General features: G+C 50.6%; 1 protein-coding gene across 1 annotated transcript in view; it reads left to right on the plus strand.

Moving 5' to 3' along the window:
• The window catches only part of CIITA (class II major histocompatibility complex transactivator), a 51,094-nt gene that overhangs the window by 26,170 nt on the left and 4,658 nt on the right, over positions 1-20,266 (plus strand). The window contains exons 4-15 of the mRNA XM_060260652.1: positions 733-792; positions 3,201-3,242; positions 4,320-4,454; positions 6,945-7,061; positions 8,311-8,379; positions 8,835-9,297; positions 10,529-11,758; positions 12,175-12,367; positions 14,082-14,140; positions 14,780-14,860; positions 17,005-17,097; positions 18,788-18,871. Coding sequence (XP_060116635.1) covers positions 733-792; positions 3,201-3,242; positions 4,320-4,454; positions 6,945-7,061; positions 8,311-8,379; positions 8,835-9,297; positions 10,529-11,758; positions 12,175-12,367; positions 14,082-14,140; positions 14,780-14,860; positions 17,005-17,097; positions 18,788-18,871 — 2,626 coding nt within the window. The remainder of the gene's footprint in view (positions 1-732; positions 793-3,200; positions 3,243-4,319; positions 4,455-6,944; positions 7,062-8,310; positions 8,380-8,834; positions 9,298-10,528; positions 11,759-12,174; positions 12,368-14,081; positions 14,141-14,779; positions 14,861-17,004; positions 17,098-18,787; positions 18,872-20,266) is intronic.

Here is a 20,266-nt window from a genome sequence, read left to right on the forward strand (position 1 = left end):
TATAACAATAGCCAGCAGTTATATATTCCTGATGCTAAAACTGAAGCGGCAGACTTTTTTTTTAGAAAACTGCTGATCATCAAATAGCTCTTATTAAATGCTAAGAAATAACACACACACACCCCAAATGCAGAGGGCAGAGAAGAGATCACAGCGGGGCGGGATTCCTCTCTCCCTAAGTTTGGTGAAGTGGTTAAGTGTGCGGACTCTTATCTGGGAGAACCAGGTTTGATTCCCCACTCCTCCACTTGCACCTGCTGGGATGGCCTTGGGTCAGCCAGAGCTCTCTTATCTGGGAGAACAAAGTTTGATTCCCCCCTCCTCCGCTTGCACCTGCTGGAATGGCCTTGGGTCAGCCATAGCTCTGGCAGAGGTTGTCCTTGAAAGGGCAGCTGCTGTGAGAGTCCTCTCAGCCCCACCCACCTCACAGGGTGTCTGTTGTGGGGGAGGAAGGTAAAGGAGATTGTAAGCCGCTCTGAGACTCTTGAGTGGAGGGCGGAATATAAATCCAATGTCTTCTTGTCTAAACCATTCTTCTGCTTTAAATCCACTCGTCCCTTCTTATCCTAATAATGCCCCCGAATCCTGTCTGAAGACCTCATGCAGGATATATAAATTGGGCCTAAGAAGTGGGAAGTCTTTGGAGAGTTGTTGGGGGGAGGGCGGGGGTTTCGGAGAAGAGAATTCAGGAGAAATGGCCTTCATCCTACCTGTTCCTCTCTCGTTCTGTAGCTGAACTAGCAGAATACGTGCTGAAAGACAAGCTGGAGGAACCCGTGAAAGACCTTTTTGGTAAGCGGCTTCCACTATCTCCCACCCCCTCTTATCCTTCGCAGGAAGGCGGTAAATTTGGGGCAATTATGTAGCAGGATTTAATGGCAGGATATAATATAATGGATATTATGTTCCTCTCTGTTTCAACAAGACTTGCACAGAGGAACATTTTGGGAATTTTCAGGGATGGGACTCTAGCAGGATCTCCTTTGCATTTTAGGCCACACACCCCTGATGTAGCCAATCCTCCAAGAGCTTACAAGGCTCTTTTTTGAAAGCTCTTGGAGGATTGGCTACATCGGGGGGGGGTGTGGCCTAATATGAAAAGGAGCTCCCGCTAGAATTCCACCCCGGGGATCAAGCTTATTAGTGGAGAGGAACTGCACTGTGGTTTTCTGCCACTCTCATCAGGTGGATCTTGAGTTTGCAGGATATAATGGCTCCCTCTTTTCTCCCTTTGGCATTTCCTTGGGGGCAGCGAATTGTCCTTTTGCCTTGGTTGTGTGGATTGGATATGTATCGCACCCACAGCCGGCTCTAGGTTCAAAATAACCCCGTGCGCCAGTTGGGGCTGGTCGCATGCTCCCTCGCACTCATGTCTTTGTACTGGAGGAGGCCACATCAGTATCTCCACCTGACCAAACTGGGCCTTGCCCCTCTAGGGGTTGCCAATCCCCAGGTGGGAGCAGGGGATCCCTCGGTTTGGAGGGCCCCCCCCCCCGCTTCAGGGTCATCAGAAGGCGGGGGGAGGGGAGGGGAAATGTCTGCTGGGAACTTTATTATTCCGTATGAAGACTGAGTAAGTAAGTAAGTAAATTCATTTTTATATCCCGCCCTCCCCCACCAAAGGCGGGCTCAGGGCGGCTCACAGACATGGAATACCATGATTTGGATAAAATACAATGTAAACAGCAATTTAAAATACAATTCAGTTACATAAGTTAATTAAAATAGATAAAACAGATAGATATCTCATAGAAGATAATGGAGAATTGATCCATGGGTATCTGGGGCTCGGGGGGGGGGGCTGTCTTTTGAGGTAGGGGCCAGAGTTTCAGCATGACATCCAGTAGCTCCCCCCAAAATACCTCCAAAAGATTGGACGAGGGGGTCCAATTCTATGAGCCCCAAAAGAAGGTGCCCCTATCCTTCATTATTTCCTAGGGAAGGAAGGCATTGAAAAGGTGTGCAGTCCCTTTAAATGTGATGGCCAGAACTCCCTTTGGAGTTCAATTATGCTTGTCACAGCCTTGTTCCTGGCTCCGCCCCCAATGTCTCCTGGGTCCACCCCCAAAGTCCCCAGATATTTCTTGAATTGACTTGGCAACCCTATGTCCCTCTGCCCAGAGAAGTTCTCAGTCTAGCAGCTCCTTCGGCACTGGCCCGTTCAGCTTTTGAGGTATCGCTGGATCTGCATGTTCATAACCTCTATTTTCCTTCCAAACGACACAACAGGAAGCCTTGGTGATGCTGGAACTGAAAGTTGTTCGGAGTCAAAGATGCGACGTAAGTAAAGCTCCAAGGAGGTGTCCGTGGCAACCGTACTCTCGCAGTTCCCTCCACACACGTAACCCAAAGACCCACCAACCAATGCGATGACATCATTTCCAGGTTGCTCCGGAAGTGACATCATAGCATTGGCAGGATGCTGATTCTCCTCCCCCAGTTTCCCCCTGAATTTCCCACCACCACCTACTTGAGCAGTGGTGGGCAAAGGTGGCAGATAACCTGCTGGCCTCCTGAATCCCCCAGTCTCTAATCGGGTCTTCCATGCTGTTCAACACTGGCACATTAAATAGCCAGATATACAGTGCAGCTTCGTTGGAGAGGAAAGTCCACTTCAAGGGCCCACAGCCAAGAAGACCCTGGCCAAATTCCCAATCACTTTATTCTGCTCTCAAACTCCTCTTCTCAACGGGGGCTGCCCTCCGATTTCACACACTCTGCCCCAGAACTGCAGCTAGCGTCGACGTTTTCGCACGGCAAAGAGAAACCTCTAAAAACCAGTTTCTCTTTGCCGCCCGAAAAAGCCAACGCTAGCTGCAGTTCTGGGGCAGAGTGTGTGAAATCGGAGGGCAGCCCCGCTGAGGAGCTTGAGAGCGGAGTAAGGCGAGTGGGGAATCGGTCCCTGTCTCTTTCTGGTCCCCACCAACCTTCTTCCCAAAGGGCAGGCGCAGAAGGCAAGGCCTCACATGGGAGAAGCCCCCAGCCTTCTCTTCTTGGCCAGCACCTCGGATGTTTTTGGTCTCTGAAGCTGGCCCTACAGCCAGTGTTCAGGCGCTGGGTTGGAACTGGGTCTTCAAAACAGGGGAGGACTTTCTCCCAAGGTCTCCCTCCACAATCCGCAGAAGGGCCTGTGATGAGGCACCCAGAGGAGCTCCAAGGGTTGTGTCCTTTCAACTCGCTCTCTCCCTTCACCCCTGCAGGCACCTGTTCCGACGCTCCAGAACCCAAACGGCAGAAAATCGGTACGTCGGCATTTCAGTCACATCCGTTGCGCTTCCCGGAACCGGAGGAGGCTGTGACTGCAGCAGCGTGTTTAATCTGGGCTGCTTCCCAGTTTTTATTTTATTGATAATTATTAGAATAATGCATGTGCTTAAAGAGAAAGAGCGCTTAGAGAAAGTCCTGAGGTTACGTTTCAGTTGACATTTATCGATTCACTCCATTTGCACCCCTCCTCTTCAGGGCCAGCCTGCTGCCTGGCAAACTAGGTGATTGCCGAGGGCGTCGACCTTCTGGGGCGCCCGAATTGGGGGCCTCCCATGTGACTCGGTGATGTCATCAGTGCAGCAGGGTGCGCCAGAAGTTAGCTTTGCTGAGGGTACCAGACAGTCTAGGACCAGCCCTCTCTTCCCCGTGGGGGTCCAAAGTAACTCACCTTGTTTGAGGTACATGAGGCTGAGGGGGTGTGACAGGCCCAAGGGCACCCCAGCAAGATCCCACAGCAGAGCGAGGTTTCGAACCTGGGTCTCCCAGATTCTAGTCTGACAGCCTAGGGATGCCAGGCTCCAGGTGGGACCTGGGGATCCTCTGGAATTACAGCTCCTCTCCAGACTACCAATATCAGTTTTCAGAGATAAGTTTTCGAGTTTCAAAGATCCCTTTGCCAGATAAGAGCTTTAATGCTTGAAAGCCTAGCCCAGGGGTGCCCAAACTTGTTTAAGAGCCACATAGAATAAACATCAGATGTTTGAGAGCCGCAAAACAGAAATGTCAGATGTTTGAGAGCTGCAAGGAAGGAAGGAAAATGGATGGGGAGAGAGAGGCAGAAAGAAAGCAACTTTAACTTTAAAAGCCTTTTCCAAACCAGCCGATGGGGAAGTGAGGGGAAAAATAAAGGAAAAAAGGAGTCCCCCAAATTAATCTAATCAACATATTATCATAACTTAGGTTCACATTGTCTTAAAATTTTGATTTGGAACAGAATGAGATATGTATATCTACAAAGCTTAATCAGGGGGTCCAGATCTTTTCAGTTATTTGCCTGTTGCATTTTTCCCCGTTTCCCCGTATCTAAGTATTCCTGTTTTTCTTCCACACAGGACATTCTCCGGGTCTCTGCTCAGGAGCCTTTCCCCTGGACGTGTCTCCGCCTGAGGCCCTCTCTCTTTCCAACTTCCACGTTCAGTTTTCCGTGACCACCATCACCCCTGCCGGGAGACTTCCAAATATATTCAGTAGGAGAAATCATTGTTGGTCAAGCACAGCACAAAAGAACAATAAAACTTGTCTGTTAGCTGGCTGGGGGTGGTTGTCGCTCCCTCTCAGCAGGGACACCCCCTTTGTCCAGAGTAGTTTGTCCAGTAGGGTCAGCCTACGGCTGCCAATTTCCAGAGCTCCAGGAATTACACTTGATCTCCAGATAGGGTTGCCAACCCCCAGGTGAGGGCAGGGGATTCCCCAGTTTGGAAGCCCTCCCCATGCTTTAGGGTCATCAGAAAGGGGGGGGAGGGAAATGGCTGCTGGGCACGCCATTATTCCTCATGGAGAACGATTCCCATAGGAAATAACGGGGGATAGATCTTATTTATTTATTTACATTACACTTCTATCCCGCCCTCTCCGCAAGCGGACTCAGGGGGGCTCACAACATTCGTTTAAAACACTAAGTCAATGAAATCTATAAAACATTAATACAATTAAAATTTAAAACTATTCCACGGTGCTGAGCCATTACTATGTTGGCGGTTCTGCTTTTCAGACGGTTGGACGCCGGATACTCTAACTGATGTCAGGTGGCGGTTCTCTCTCGGTTTACGCTTCGAAGGCCTGTCGAAACAGTTCGGTCTTACAGGCCCTGCGGAACGCAGGAAGGTCCCGCAGGGCCCTTATGGCCTCCGGGAGAGCATTCCATAACTCTGGTGCTGCCACTGAGAAGGCCCTGGCTCATATCTGCGGGTTTCTGGGACTCTGGAGGGCTGTTTTTTGAGGTAGAGGCACCAAATTTGTAGCATAGTATCTGATGCCTCTCCTCAAGACACCCTCCAAGTTTCAAAAGGCTTGGACCAGGGGGTCCAATTCTGTGAGCCCCCAAAGAAGATGCCCCTATCTTTCACCATTTCCAATGGAGGGAAGCCTCCACTCGAAACACAGATTCTACTTTTTCAAGAAACCCTAGGGAAACGATCCATCAAATTTCTTTTTCTCTGCTACGTAGGGTGCAAGATGAGCCTCTGCCCAGAGGAACCTTAGCAAACAAAGTTTGTTTCTTTCACATCTGGACACCAGGACTGGAGCTGGCCGTAATTAATATTGGGTATAATAAAACAGGAGTCTAGCGACCCCTTTTAGACGCACAAGCCTCAGAAGTCTTCTTTCAGTTTGAGTGGCTCTTCCGTTGGAGGAAGAGCTTCTGAAGTTGGACAAAGGCTCTTTGGATGTTGGTTGGAGCCACACGGACACTCTGGTCAGGTCGTCCTTAACTGCTGTTGGCAGAGCTCAGGGCCCGGCGGGATTTATTACTGTTCCTCAGGGCCTACAAAACACAGCTCTTCCACCAGGCCTTTGGTTGAGGCAACCGGGCGTCTGGGTAGATCTTAGCTTCCCCCCACCCACCCACCATACTGCTGATATTATTAGGGTTGCCAAGTCCAAGAAATACCTGGGGACTTTGGAGGCATAGCCAGGAGACATAAGGGGTGGAGCCAGGTGATATTGGGGGTGGAGCCAGGAGACATAGGGGGTGGAGCCAGGCGATATTGGGGGTGGAGCCAGGAGAGATTGGGGGTGGGGCCAGGAGATATTGAGGGTGGAGCCAGGAGACATAGGGGGTGGAGCCAGGAGACAGGTTGTGACAAGCACAAGTGAACTCCAAAGGGAGTTCTGGTCATTGCATTTAAAGGGACCGCACACCTTTTAGATGCCTTCTCCCCATTAGAAATAATGAAGGACAGGGGCACCTTCTTTGGGGGCTCGTAGAATTGGACCCCCTGGTCCAATCTTTTTGAAACTTGAAAGAGAGGCACTGGATGCTATGCTGAAAATTTGGTGCCTCTCTCTCGAAAAATAGCTCTCCTAGAGCCCCAGATACCCACAATCAATTCACCATTATACCCTATGGGTCTCCCTAGGGAATAATGGAGTGCCCAGCAGACATTTCCCTCCCCCCCCCAGTTTCTGACAACCCTGAAGTGGGGGGAAGGGTCTCCAAACCAGGGATTCCTTACCCCACCTGGGGATTGCCAGCCCTAGATATTGTTGAAGTGCCATCTGTTCTTGTATATAGCCCAATCTCTGCAGTGACCAGCTGAGTCCTGTGCTTTTAAAGGAATTTATATTGCTTTACTGAACTTCACTGCTATTTATACTAGTTTTATACGTCTATTTTTATGCTGTGATCCACCCTGAGCCCGCTCGTGGGGAGGGCGGAATATAAATTTGAATAATAACAACAACTTCAAAAGTGCCAACCCAGCAGAGAAATGAAAACCCAGCAATTGGGTATCTCGAATGCATTGATTCCCCCGGAACAGCCCTGAGAACCCTGTGTGTTTTGAAGTGACAACTGTATTCCTGGGGGAAGCATCTGGGACCACTTGGGATGGCAACACCTCACTCAGCGTTTTGCTCATCGCAGTCAGCGTTTCGCTCTCTGGGGTGGATCGTGCCCTGTGCCAGCCTGCCACAAAGCGGACTAGACACACCTCTGTCTCTCTCCTCATTCCCAGGGCTTCCTGACCCGGCGCTCGATATAGAAGGTATCCAGATGTTCCTGGCATTTCTGCCTCCCTCTCCATGCGCGAATCTCCCACTTGGGCCAGCGGTGTTGAACAACATCTGTCTGGGTGAGTGCCCTCTCCCCAGCTGTGCAGCCAGATCCTGTGTGCGTTTGCTCGGAAGCAAGTCCCGCTGGAGGAAGGAGTGGAGCTGGGCTTTTGGATATTGCTGGTGTGCACTCCAAACCAGCCTCCTTTTGCTCCAAGTTTATCGATTCTTTATTTTGATTTAATTCCTCTGTACGTACCATTCTCCCCAAACGGAGACCTGAAGCAGCTCCCGTTGTTCTCCTTTCCTCACAACAACCCTGTGTGGTAGGTCAGGCTGAAATCGTGTGTCTGGGTCCAAGGTCTCCCAGAAAACTTCCGTGGCGTGTGTGAGGATTCGAACCTGGGTGTCCCAGATAGCAGCCCAGCACTCTTAGCCGCCACACTGCAGTGGCGCGCAACGGAGATGGATCTTGAAACGTCTGTCTCCTAAATCCCCTTTTTTAGAAAAATGAAACATCGGCCCAAGGAGGAGTTCTGGAGAAGTAAAAAGGTGGCATGCTGTTGTGTGTTGCTTGGTTGGTCCTAAGGCATGAGGCGTTCTTTGAGGCCGGCATAAAAAAGCAGTAATCCCTTCATGCTGCCCTCTGCTGCCACCCAGTGGCTTCATGGCACATCTACATGCGAGACAAAGTTTGCACTTATCCGAGAGACGTGTCTTCGTCCGTTAGGGTTGCCAAGTCCAATTCAAGAAATAGCTGGGGACTTTGGGGGTGGAGCCAGGAGACTTTGGGGGTGGAGCCAGGAGACATTAGGGGTGGAGCCAAGATCAAGGCTGTGACAAGCATAATTGAACTCCAAAGAGAGTTCTGGCCATCACATTGAAAGGGACGGCACACCTTTTCAATGCCTTCCTTCCATAGGAAATAATGAAGGATAGAGGCACATTCTTTTGGGGCTCATAGAACTGGACCCCCTGGTCCAATCGTTTTGAAACTTGGGAGATACTTTGCGGAGAGGCACTAGATGCCGAACTGAAAATTTGGTGCCTTTACCTCAAAAAACAGCCCCCCCAGAGCCCCAGATACCCCCGGATCAATTCTCCATGATTTTCTGTGGGAATAAATCTCCATAGGGAATAACAGAGTTCCCAGCAGACATTTCCCTCCCCTCCCTCCGCTTTCTGACGACCCTGAAGTGGGGGGAGGGCCTCCAAACCGGGGGATCCCCTGCCCCCACCTGGGGATTGGCAACCCTATCGTCCGTGCTTTCTCTTTTTCTTTGGACCTTGGCATGAATGCTTTGCTTGTCTCTCTCTCTCTGTTCCTAGCTGAAGATGCAGTTGATAAAGCCGTTCAGACCCTGCCTCTTCCTTCTGAGAAAGCTGACAAAAGACCAGGTGAGCTTCCCCCCCCCTAAAGTAATTTCCAGCAGCCCCGTAGCGCAGAACGGTAAAGCTGCAGTACTGCAGTCCACACTCTGCTCACAACCTGAGTTCGATCCTGGCAGAAGCTGGGTTCAGATAGCCAGCTCCAGGTTGACTCAGCCTTCCATCCTTCCGAAGTTGGTAAAGTGAGTACCCAGCTTGCTGGGGGGAAAGTGGAGATGACTGGGGAAGGCAATGGCAAACCATAAAAAAGTCTGCCGTGAAAATGTTGTGATGCGACAACAACCCAGAATTGGAAATGACTGGTGCTTGCACAGGGGACTACCTTGACCTTTTTAAAAAAAAAAAAGTAATTTCCAGCGTTGAGGGAAAATCCCAGCTCCTATAGCAAGAATGAGGTTTCTGGAGAGGCTGGTGTCTTGGTGTTCCACAGCCCTTCATTTCCTCTGTGTCTTGTTTCTTTCTAGAGATTGGGAATATTTTTTCCACACAGTTGAAAACCTCTCTCAGGGAAAGGTGCCGGTTTGTGCCCAGTGAGCAAGACATGCTCCTGGAACACCTCTACGTCGAAGGCGACATCCTGCAACGCCACACCGAGAACCGGAGTGGGAGAAATGCTGACCTGAGGCCGTGTGACCTCGAAGAGAAAGAGAAGACCACCATGGAGAGCCTGTTCCAGATGCTCGAGAAGAACAAACTCGGGCCCAACAAGGTGGCTCTCATCCTGGGGAAGGCCGGGATGGGCAAAAGCCTTCTAGTTCAAAAGATCTGTCTGGACTGGTCCAATGGCAGGTTCCCCCAGTTCGAGTTTGTCTTCCGGTTTGATTGCCGGAGGCTGAGCCTGCTCCAGGGGAAGCACTATAGTGTGAGACAGCTGCTCTTTGAGCTCTCGGTCGACCCTCAAGGAGGAGGGGACAGTAACGTCTACAGGTATCTCAAGTCATTCAAGACCTTTAATTGCATAATATAATAATAAATAAAAATACAAACAGGATCTAAAACAGGGGTGTCAAACATGCGGTTTGGGGGCTGAATCAGGCCCTCAGAGGGCTCCTATCAGGTGCCAGAGCAACTGGCTGTCCTCTGCTTCCTTCTCCCTCTCTCTTGCTTCCTTCTGCATCACAACTTGCTTTGCCAGGCTTGCTCAATCGCACAGGAGCTACAGAGCAAAACCTCTGTTTTCTCCATTGGCTGAGACTCCTCCCCTTCCTGGTCCCCTGGGGAAGGAAGAAAAAGAGCCAGAGCTTCCTTTGCCCAGTTCCCTGGATCCCAGGGGAGAAATACAAAGAAAGCATCTTTAAGACCAATGAATGCTAACGTTTTAAGCATGTTTTAATTTTTTAAAACATATCTTTGTGTTTGTCTGTTCCCTTTATAAAATGTATATCTCTGCTACCCAATCTTAAATAGTTCCACACATGACTCAGCCCAACCCAACATGACAAGTTCTCATTTATGTCAGATCCGGCCCTCATAACAAATAAGATCAACACCCCTGATCTAAAATGAAAGAAGCGATTAAGACAACGTCACTGAGGGAAAAAAATACTAAAAACAGAATTAATCAAATGCTCATTGCCTTTTCCTACATATAGAGTAACCCTTATTCAGTACAACAGCCAAATAGCCATTAATGCAGTCGAACTGGCAGATTTATCAGCAAGTAAATACTAGGGTAATTCTTTCCAGAGGACCAGAGAGGCTAGAAAAAACAGGATCGAGAAGTTGCTGGCGAATCTTACGGAACATGGGGCAACGGAGAAGGATATGGGTAATCGAATCTGGTTCCAGTAGACAATATTTACACGATCTGTTCTCAAAAGGGATATTATGGTATCTGCCAGAAAGCACAGACGACGGGGAAACATTCAATCTAGCAAACATAAAAGCCCGATGGTGCTGGGGATTAGTAAGATTTCGCATGTAAACGAGCAACTCCTTGCTCTGAAAAGGGCAACAAACAACAAAAAAAAAAACCATGAAGAACAAATCAGGTTAATACTTGCTACAGTTGTCTGGCTCTCAATGTCCCAAATTCTTTGACGAATAACGTGAAATTGTGAAATAAATAATGTGAAATTGTGAATCTCTTCACAATTTGCTAGAGACTCTTTAAGTCGATATGAACAGAGACCATTTTTGATCTGATATGTTGGTACAGGTATCTGCTGCGGAACCCAGACAGAGTCCTCCTTATCTTTGACGGCTTGGAAGAACTGCAGGATCTGGACGGCTTCTCTCCCTGTTCCGACAGCCCGACCCGCAAGGAGCCCTGGGGCATCAGTGCAGTCCTGGGCAACCTCTTTCAAAAGAAGGCACTCAAGGGTTGCGCGATGTTGCTCACCTCCCGGCCCAAAGACAAGCTGCACCAGTGTCTCCCCAGGGTGGACAAGATCCTAGAGGTCCTGGGGTTCTCCCCACAGCAAGCCAAAGCTTACCTGGCCAGGTATTTTGAAAGGTGCTCCTACTGCGCGGAGGCGTTGGACCTCATCCAAAGCTCTCCTTACCTCTTCAGCTACTGTTACAATCCCGACCTGTGTAGGATTATTTGCTTCGACTGCAAATCCGCCTTTGAAACCGGAGACGGTGAACTGCCTTCCAATCTCACCGGCCTTCTTGTCAGATTCCTCCTTCGAAAGCTGGGCTGTGCAACGAACGGAGGGACACTCCTAAAACGCGGGAATATATCCACCTTAGCCCAAGTTGCGTGGTCTCTGGGGCAAGGCCAGCAACACGCACCGACGAGCCCTCCGTTCCCCTCCGTCCAAGCCAAGGAGGTGGCTTTGAAATGTGGGCTCATGGAGCCCTTGGGGTCAAGTAATGAGAGGGAAGAATGCGGTTTTGCCTTTTCTAGTTTCGTAGTCCACAGTTTCTTGGTAGCCCTTCATTTGGTCCTCGCCAAAGAGATTAAGGACAAAAGGCTCACCAAGCATCTTCGGGTGCCATCCAAGCCCAAGAAGTCTCTCTGCTCGTGGGACCTGCTGCCTCGCTTCCTGGCTGGACTGCTCTTCCTCCAGGATGGCCGAAGCTCTTCTTTCCTCTTCAGAGAAGAAGGGGAGGTGGACGCAGTGAAAATGATCGCCAAGAAGCGGAAGAGCGTCTGCAAATACATCCGAAAGCTCGAGATAGACCATTTTGGCCCAGACAGGCTGCTGGAGGTTTTCCACTGCGTCCGTGAGACGGAAGACTCCTTCCTTCTGCAGCATTTGGCCTTGAGGGTCAGGCCGGCCCTCTCTTTCGTCGGCTTCCCCTTCACTCCTCCGGACATCTACATCCTGCATTCCGTCTTGAGAAAAGCCACCAAGGAGTTGGCTTTGGACTTAAGAAGGAGCTCGGTCGACTCTGAAGGGCTCGGGTGTTTGGTCGGCCTCCAGACTGTCAAGTCATTCAGGTGAGCGGCAGAGTCGGATTAGCAATTAGGCCAAGAAGACACTGGCCTATGAGCTCCGATGCCTTTAGGGGCCCCGGGCTGGCTCCCCCCCCCCAGTTCCCCCCTGTTTGCAGCCCTCCCAGCCGGCACAAGCAGCCAGCAACTGAGCCGCGGTTTGCCCGACTTGCCTGGTGCAGCTGCTGCTGGCGTCATCGCCAAGTTTGCCTCTCGGTGCCTCTCCCCCGCAGCTTAGTCAAAGGGGCTTTGGAGAAAGGGCCTGCAGGCTGAAACAGGGGCCACGGGTGGCAGGGCAGGCGCCCCGACTCTGAGATAATTTGCGAGGGGCCCCTGGAGATTTCGACTGCCTCGGGGCCTCCACGGGGTCGAATCCGGCCCTGCGTCTCGATTCCTCAGCGCCGCGTGTGGCTTCCTTGCAGGGCGCCGCTTGGGGAGACCGTGCGGCTCTGGGAGCGCTTGTGGGAAGCCACGGCAGAGGAGCGGCTGCAGTCGGCCATCGGGAAATTCGTCATCGATCCTTTCAAAGCCCAGACGGTGAAGGACGTGGACGACCTCTCTGCTCTTGTCCACGTGCAGGAGAAAATGAGGTGGGGGTGTGGAAGGGACTTGTCAGTGTCACTGGGCACTGTTTGTCACGGGGGTCCCCACGGTGGTGCCTGAGGGAGCCACAATGCCCACCAACGTGTTTCCTGATGCCCACTCTGTAATACAGGGGGTTCTAAGCATGGCAGAGTCTCGGGGTGAGTGATAACGAGCTCTTTAATAGGAATCACATAGCGAAAGGTTGCAATACAAGACTGATGTTGGGGCCCATGGGCCAAACTTATATACATCACTGGGTTCCCACGCAAGCGCGTTATTGGGTCATTCAAACCGGCGGGGGCTTGTGATTGGTTCTGGGCTGCGGGGGTTTGAATCCTACAGCCTTTTGTTCCCAAGTCCCCAAGCTCAGTCCGTATAGGTCCAATGAGCCAGGCGGAAACACCAAAGTCTTCCCTTGAGTCCACACACATAACACACTCCCTCACTCCCCCCCCCCAAAAAAAAATCCAGGCTGATCCTGGCTTTCCTGAGGGGATTTCCAAGGACCCCAGAAGGCGTCTGCGGGGAGCACCCATTCAATGACAGCTGCCTCAGCCCAAGGAGGAGGCTGGGCTTGGAAGTGCCACATTGGTTGTGGGTAGGCCTCGCCTCATCGTCTCCTCATGGCAGCCATTTTGTTAGGGTTCCCAGGTCCAATTCAAGAAATATCTGGGGGCTTTGGGGGTGGAGCCAGAAGCAAGGATGTGATAAGCATAATTGAACTCCAAAGGGAGTTCTGGCCACCACTTTGAAAGGGACCGCACGCCTTTTCAATGCCTTCCCCTCCATTGGATATAAGGAAGGATAGGGGCACCTTCTTTAAGGGCTCCTAGAATTAGACCCCCTGGTCCAATCCTTTTGAAACTTGGAGAATGTTTTGAGGAGAGGCACTGGATGCTATGCTGTAAATGTGGTGCCTCTACCTCAAAAAACAGTCCCACAGAGCCCCAGATACCCACAAATCAGTTCTCCATTATACCCTATGGGGATCAGTCTCCATAGGGAATAATGGAGCGCCCAGCAGAATAATGGCGTGCTCTCTCCCTCCCCGCTTTCTGATGACCTTGAAGTGGGGGGAGGCTTTCCAAACCAAATCCCTTCCCCCTACATGGGGATTGGCAACCCTACATTCTGTGGGCACCATAACAGTCAAGGGAAAGTCAACAAGAACGTCATCTCTGAGCTGGAAAATATCTGGAGATTTTAGGAGTGGAGCTAGGGGAGTGGCCTCATCGGGGTACAATGCCCTAGAGTCCACCTTCCAAAGCAGCCATTTTCTCCAGAGGAACCAATCCCCGTGGTCTAGAGATCAGTTATAATTCTGGGAGATCTCCAGGCCCCACCTGGAGGCTGGCAACTGATTCTTTAGGGTTGCCAGGTCTGTGCTGGAAAACACCTGGAGACTTTGGGGGTGGATCCAGGAGAAGGCGTGGTTTGGGGAACGGAGGGGCCTCGGGTGCAATGCCATAGAATCCACCCTTCCAAACAGCCATTTTCTCTAGAGGAGCTGATCTCTGCCAGCTGGAGATCAGTTAAAAAAGCGGGAGATCTCCAGGCCCCAGCTGGAGGCTGGCAACTGTAGATTCTGGGCGAGTTGTCGCTGCCAGGATCTCCTCAGGGAGGGGCGGTGCAGATCAAGTGTTCCTTAAAACCCCAAAGGAAAGAAAACCTTCCTCTTTCTTCCCAGAGCATCCAAACTGATTGTCATTCCCTCAATTACGTTCTGTCTAGGGAGGTGGGCCAGTCCGGTTGCGACAGCCGCGAGATCCCAGCCATCACGGATCTTCAGCACCTAGAATTTGCGTGAGTAAGAGAGGATTTGGACCAAAGAGGCCAAGAGAGGCAAAAAGTGGAGCCCGCATGGGTGGAGGAAACCACCTCTGCTCCTGGACGGGGCTGCTGCCCGTCCGCTGGGACTCATGGCAATTTCGTTGTGTTTCCCTCCAGTGGGAACCCAAAGCCGCTCATATCTTCATTCCACTCTCACAAAGAAATTGTTTTCCACATATTTGGGGAGTCCCCCACATGGGCAGCACCCCCCTCCTGTGACTTTGGGCAGTTCCATCAGTACATTTGCTATTGGAAGTCATGGTGCCAATGTTAGTGCGTTCACAGGGCTTGTTTTGAGCCGGAATGCAATTCTGGCTAGCTGATGTCAGGGGGTGTGGCCTAATATGCAAACGAGTTCCTGCTGGATTTTTTCCTGCAAAAACGCCCTGTGTGAAACCATGGTGCCATCAGGGGGTGTGGTCTAATCTGCAAATGAGTTCCTGCTGGGCTTTTTCTACAGAAAAAGCTCTGTGTTGGGTTCCCCCTTCCCTCCAAAGACAAAGGCCAACCCGGGTGAAGCAAAAAAGGCAGGAGCAAACTCCAATTGGTAATATTTTTGAACCATCTCAGTGATGAGTTTGCCCAAAGCATCTCTCCGCTTTGGTTTTGCAGGTTGGGACCCGACTGCGGCCTGAAAGGATTCAAAAAACTAGTGGAGATTCTGGGTGCGTTTCCAGCTCTCCGGCATTTGGAGTAAGTGCAAAGGAGACTTTGCCCCTGAGCTTTCTTGAGGGGCTACCAGCTCTGGATTGGGAAATTCCTGGAGGGTTTGGGGGTTTTTTGGTGGGGAGTGAAATCTGGGGAGGGGAGGGCTTGGGGAAGGAAGGACCTTTTGCTGGGCGGAATGCTATGGTGTAAAATGTTTCCAAAGTAGCCATTTTCTTCAGAAGAACTCATGTTTGTTTCCTGAAAATAAGTTGCAATCCCAGGAGATCTCCAGCCATGACCTGGAGGTTGGTAACCCTAGCTCTCACAACTTAGACTATAGACCTCTTCTGTCCTGTGTCCTCAGAGAGCCAGAACAGACAAGCCCAACTCAGTCTTGAGCAACTTTTCATGCTCATATCGCCGGTGACTCTGTGACGTTCCAGTTGCAGGGTATTTGCTTTTGTCCTAATTCCATGTCCTACTTGGCTTTTGTTTTGGATGGGTGTGGCCTCCTGGCAACCGCACTTCTGGTACTTAGTGTGGGCAGCTGGCCTGGCAGAGCAGTTCACTGCAGCTTTTAAAACCATTGCTTGCTGCCGGAAACATGTGACTCTGTCTAATGTCTGCTGACCGGACAGTAGTCTGACTCAGCAGTAGCAAAGGCCTCTGGGCCCTTCAAATGAAAGAACTGCTGTCTCTTTTCAGAAGGGCTGCATGCATTTTTATGTGCCTGGCGTTGTTCCAGACCCTTTCCCCCCCACACCATCTGGAAGGGCCCTTCAACAGCTTAGGTTGGGACTAGTTCCTTAGGGTGGTGGCTACAAGCATAGCCTGTTTCAAGAGGGGATTGCAATAAAAAAGGCCAACACCATGCTGGGAATTATTAAGAAGGGAATTGAAAACAAATCAGCCAGTATCATAATGCCCCTGTATAAATTGATGGTGCTGTCTCATTTGGAGTATTGTGTGCGGTTCTGGTCACTGCACCTCAAAAAGGATATTATAGCATTGGGAAAGTGCAGTAAAGGGCAACTAGAATGATTAAAGGTTTGGAATACTTTCCTAGGAAGAAAGGTTAAAACGCTTGGGGCTCTTTAGCTGGAGAAACATCGACTGCTGGGTGACATGATAGAGGTTTACAAGTAATGCATGGGATGGAGAAAGCAGAGAAAGAAGTACTTTTCTCCCTTTCTCACAATACAAGAACTCGTGGGCATTCGATGAAATTGCTGAGCAGTCGGGTTAAAACGGATAAAAGGAAGTCCTTCTTCACCCAAAGGGTGATTAACATGTGGAATTCACTGCTGCAGAAGTGAATAGCCAGCTTCAAGAGGGGGTTAGATAAAAATATGGAGCAGAGGTCCATCAGTGGCTATTAGCCACAGTGTGTGTATGTGTGTGTGTGTGTGTGTATATATATATTTTGACCACTGTGTGACACAGAGTGTTGGACTGGATGGGCCATTGGCCTGATCCAACATGGCTTCTCTTATGTTCTAGGGGATTGGAAAAACATATGGAGCAGAGGTCCATCAGTGGCTATTAGTCACAGGGTATAGATGGAACTCTCTGTCTGGGCAGTGATGCTCTGTATTCTTGGTGCTTGGTGGAGGCCATAGTGGGAGGGCTTCTAGTGTCCTGGCCCCACTGGTGGACCTCCTGATGGCACCTGGGTTTTTTGGCCACTGTGTGACACAGAGGGTTGGACTGGATGGGCCATTGGCCTGATCCAACATGGCTTCTCTTTGTTCTTATGTGACACAGTGTTGGACTGGATGGGCCATTGGCCTGATCCAACAGGGCTTCTCTTATGTTCTTGTGTGACACAGTGTTGGACTGGATGGGCCATTGGCCTGATCCAACAGGGCTTCTCTTATGTTCTTGTGTGACACAGAGTGTTGGACTGGAGGGGCCACTGGCCTGATCCAACATGGCTTCTCTTATGTTCTTGTGTGACACAGAGTGTTGGACTGGATGGGCCACTGGCCTGATCCAACATGGCTTCTCTTATGTTCTTCTGTGACACAGAGTGTTGGACTGGATGGGCCATTGGCCTGATCCAACAGGGCTTCTCTTATGGTGGGGGGGACCTGGTTTTTCTTTGCTGAAGGCCATGTGAGGAAAGGGCCACAGACAGCAGTGCGCTGTAAACGAATGTCTCTTCCTTCCTTTTCCCCGTCTGCCGGCAGCTTGGATTCTCAAAAGGAGAACGAAATCGGAGACGAAGGAGCAGCTGCCCTCAGCAATGTGCTTCCTCGCTTACACTCCCTGAAGACGCTGAAGTAAGTTGTGTGGCTGACAGGAGGCCCCGTTCCAAGCTCTGGAGAAGGGTCATGAAAGGCGCCCTCCCAAGCAGCCCTCCATGTGTAGAGGAGCAGGCTCTGTTGCGAGAGGCCGCTGGCTTCTCCGTCGTCCTTCCTTTCCGCAGGCACACAGCCTCTTTGGCATTGCCCTCAAGTTAAGCATCAGCTCCAGGCACAGAGTTAAAAACAAAGAAGCAAATCAGTGTCTCAAAAGAGGGCTTTCATGTGCCACCTGCTGATGGGCTCCCCAGAGTCCAACAGTGGTGTCCTTGGGTCCCTCTCTAGTGGGATGCCAAAAGAGCCAAAGTCATTCCCAGACTGACCACTCCTTGGGTTTTCCAGGACTGCCCCAAGGCCACAGTGTAAATTATGTCTGTAGCGGTGCCAGTTGGGTGTAGTGGTTAAGTGTGCAGACTTTTATCTGGGAGAACCAGGTTTGATTCCCCACTCCTCCACTCGCAGCTGCTGGAATGGCCTTGGGTCAGCTCTTGTAGGAGTTGTCCTTGAAAGGGCAGCTTCTGTCAGAGCTCTCTCAGCCCCACCTGCCTCACAGGCAGTGTTCCCTCTAAGCTGAGTTAGCGTGAGCCAGCTCCCAGATTTTTAGTCTCCAACTCACAGATTTTTGTCTTCGCTCAGGGAGGATGACCCGAGAGCACAGTAATTTATGCAGGAGCTCATAACTTTAATACCAGCAGCTCACAGTGTAGAAGTTTTGCTCGTAACACTCTGCAGCTTAGAGGGAACATTGCTCATAGGGTAGCTTTTGTGGGGAGGGGAAGGGAAAGGTGATTGTAAACTGCTCTGAGACTTCAGGTTGTGAAGGGCGGGGTATAAATCCAATCTCTTCTTTGCATGGTATGCAGAAGGCCCTTGGTTCAATCCACAGCACCTCCAATTAAAAGGGTCAAGTAGGAAGTGAGGGGAAAGACCCTTTTTTGCCTGAGACTCTGGAAAGCAGCTGCCAGTCTGAGCAGATAAGACCTACAATGATGTACCAATGCCCTGATTCAGTAGAAGACAGCTTCATGTGTTCGGGGGGGGGGGGGGAGCCTCTGCTTTGCATACAGAAGGTCACAGGTTCAATCCCCGGCAGCTTCTCCACATAAAAAGGACCAGGCAGGAGGTGATGTGAAAGACCCCCACCTGAGACCCTAGAGAGCTGCTGCCAGTCAGAGTAGACAATATTTGATGGACCAATGCCCTGATTCAGTGGAAGGCAGCTTCATGTGTTCTGGGAAGGGCCTGTGTCTCAGTGGCAGAGCCTCTGCTTGGCAGGCAGAAGGGCCCAGGTTCAATTCCCGGCATCTCCAGCGAAAAGGACAGTGAGTAGGGGGTGCGAAAGACCTCTACTTGCGGCCCTGGAGACAACGCTCCTCTTGGGGGTCTGCTGGTCTGTTTTAGTTATCAGGCAGCTTTGTGTGTGTCAAAAAGGGAGGTCTCCGAGCCTGAGATCAGATACATTCTCTAATGATTTTGCCTGTCTGATAAAGTAAAAACTGGAGACGAGAAGTGCTCATAAAGACCTGCCACATTTCTCACTTCATCAGATGCATGGGGGTGCAAATCCATTCAGCCAGCTTCATATACACAACAGAAAAGGTGGGCTATTATGGCCTCCTCCGAAAGAAAACAAAACAGGCTCTTAACATGGCAGTCTTTTTTTTTTTAGTTTGTCACAGAACAAGATAACTAACCTGGGAGCCAAGAAGCTGGCCGACGCCCTTCCTTCGCTGACTTCACTGAAGACGCTGAGGTGAGTTCAGTCTCCCCCCGCACCCCTGCCCAAATATTCCTTCACCAGCTGCATCAGCGATTTGTCATTGGGGAATTTCCTTTGGAATCAGAAGGATGTTTTCTGCAGCCTTGAATTCAGGGGAGAAACAGTAGCCGCAAGTTGGGATCCACCATGAAATCCCTCACCCAGACTGGGCCATTTGCTGTGATGCGCCCTCCCCCTCCCCATCTCCCTTGTGGAACTTGCAGGACTGGAACAGTTCCCACTGCGGGGGAGAGCTGCCTCTCTCAGTGTGTGTTAACAACTGTCAAGTCACAACCAGGGTTCCCTCTAAGCTGATTTTTAGCCTCCAGCTCACATATTTCTGTCTTAGCTCAGGAAGAATGACCCCAGAGGACACTAATTTGTACAAAAGCTCACAACTTTCATGCCAGGAGCTCACAAAGCAGAATTTTTGCTCACAAGACTCTGCAGCTTAGAGGGAACCATGGTCACAACCCGTGAATTAATGACCTTCAAAATGTCCTCTCCTTAAAAGCCTTGCTCAGTCTTGCAAACGGAGGACCTTTGTGGCTTCCTGGACTGAGTCCCTCTGTCTCCTGTTGGATCTCCCTTTCTCCACTGCCTTCAACTTTCCCCAGTACGGTTGCTTTTCCCAGTCGCTCTTGTCTTCTCATCATGTGGGCAAAGTATTATTCGGGGTATGAGCTTTTGTCCATCAAGCACACTTTGTCAGCTCATGAAATAGAATGCAATTAAACATGAAAGCTCACACTCTGGATAAAACTTTGTTGGTCTTAAAGGTGCTGTTGGACTCTTAACTTTGCTCTGTTGCTTCAGACCAACACGACTGCCCGCCTGGATCAACACATGATAAGCTTCAATTGAGTCATTTTAGCTCTAGGGAGAATCTGGCTTGACTTGGCCAACGCCCCCCCCCCCCCCCCCATTTGTCTTTTTGGCAGTCATATGAACATTTGAAGCTGCCTTCTACTGAATCAGACCCTCCTTGGTCCATCGAAGTCAGTATTGTCTCCTCAGACTCGCAGGGGCTCTCCAGGGTCTCAAGCTGAGGTTTTTCACGCCTACTTGCCTGCACCCTTTTTAGTTGGAGATGCTGGGGATTGAACCTGGGATCTTCTACTTACCAAGCAGCTGCTTTACCACTGAGCCACCCTCCCTCCCCTAATAACAGAACCTATGAAGCTGCCTTCTACTGAATCAGACCCCCCTTGGTCCATAAAAGACAGTCTTGTCTACTCAGCCTGGCAGCGGCTCTCCAGGGTCTCCAGCGGAGGTTTTTCACACCTACTTGCCTGGACCCCTTTTAGTTGGAGATGCCGGGGATTGAACCTGGAACCTTCTGCTTACCAAGCAGATGCTCTAACCACTGAGCCAGTTCACAAACCCCTC

Source organism: Heteronotia binoei, chromosome 20, assembly GCF_032191835.1.
Source record: "Heteronotia binoei isolate CCM8104 ecotype False Entrance Well chromosome 20, APGP_CSIRO_Hbin_v1, whole genome shotgun sequence".
NCBI classification, from domain to species: Eukaryota; Metazoa; Chordata; class Lepidosauria; order Squamata; family Gekkonidae; genus Heteronotia; species Heteronotia binoei.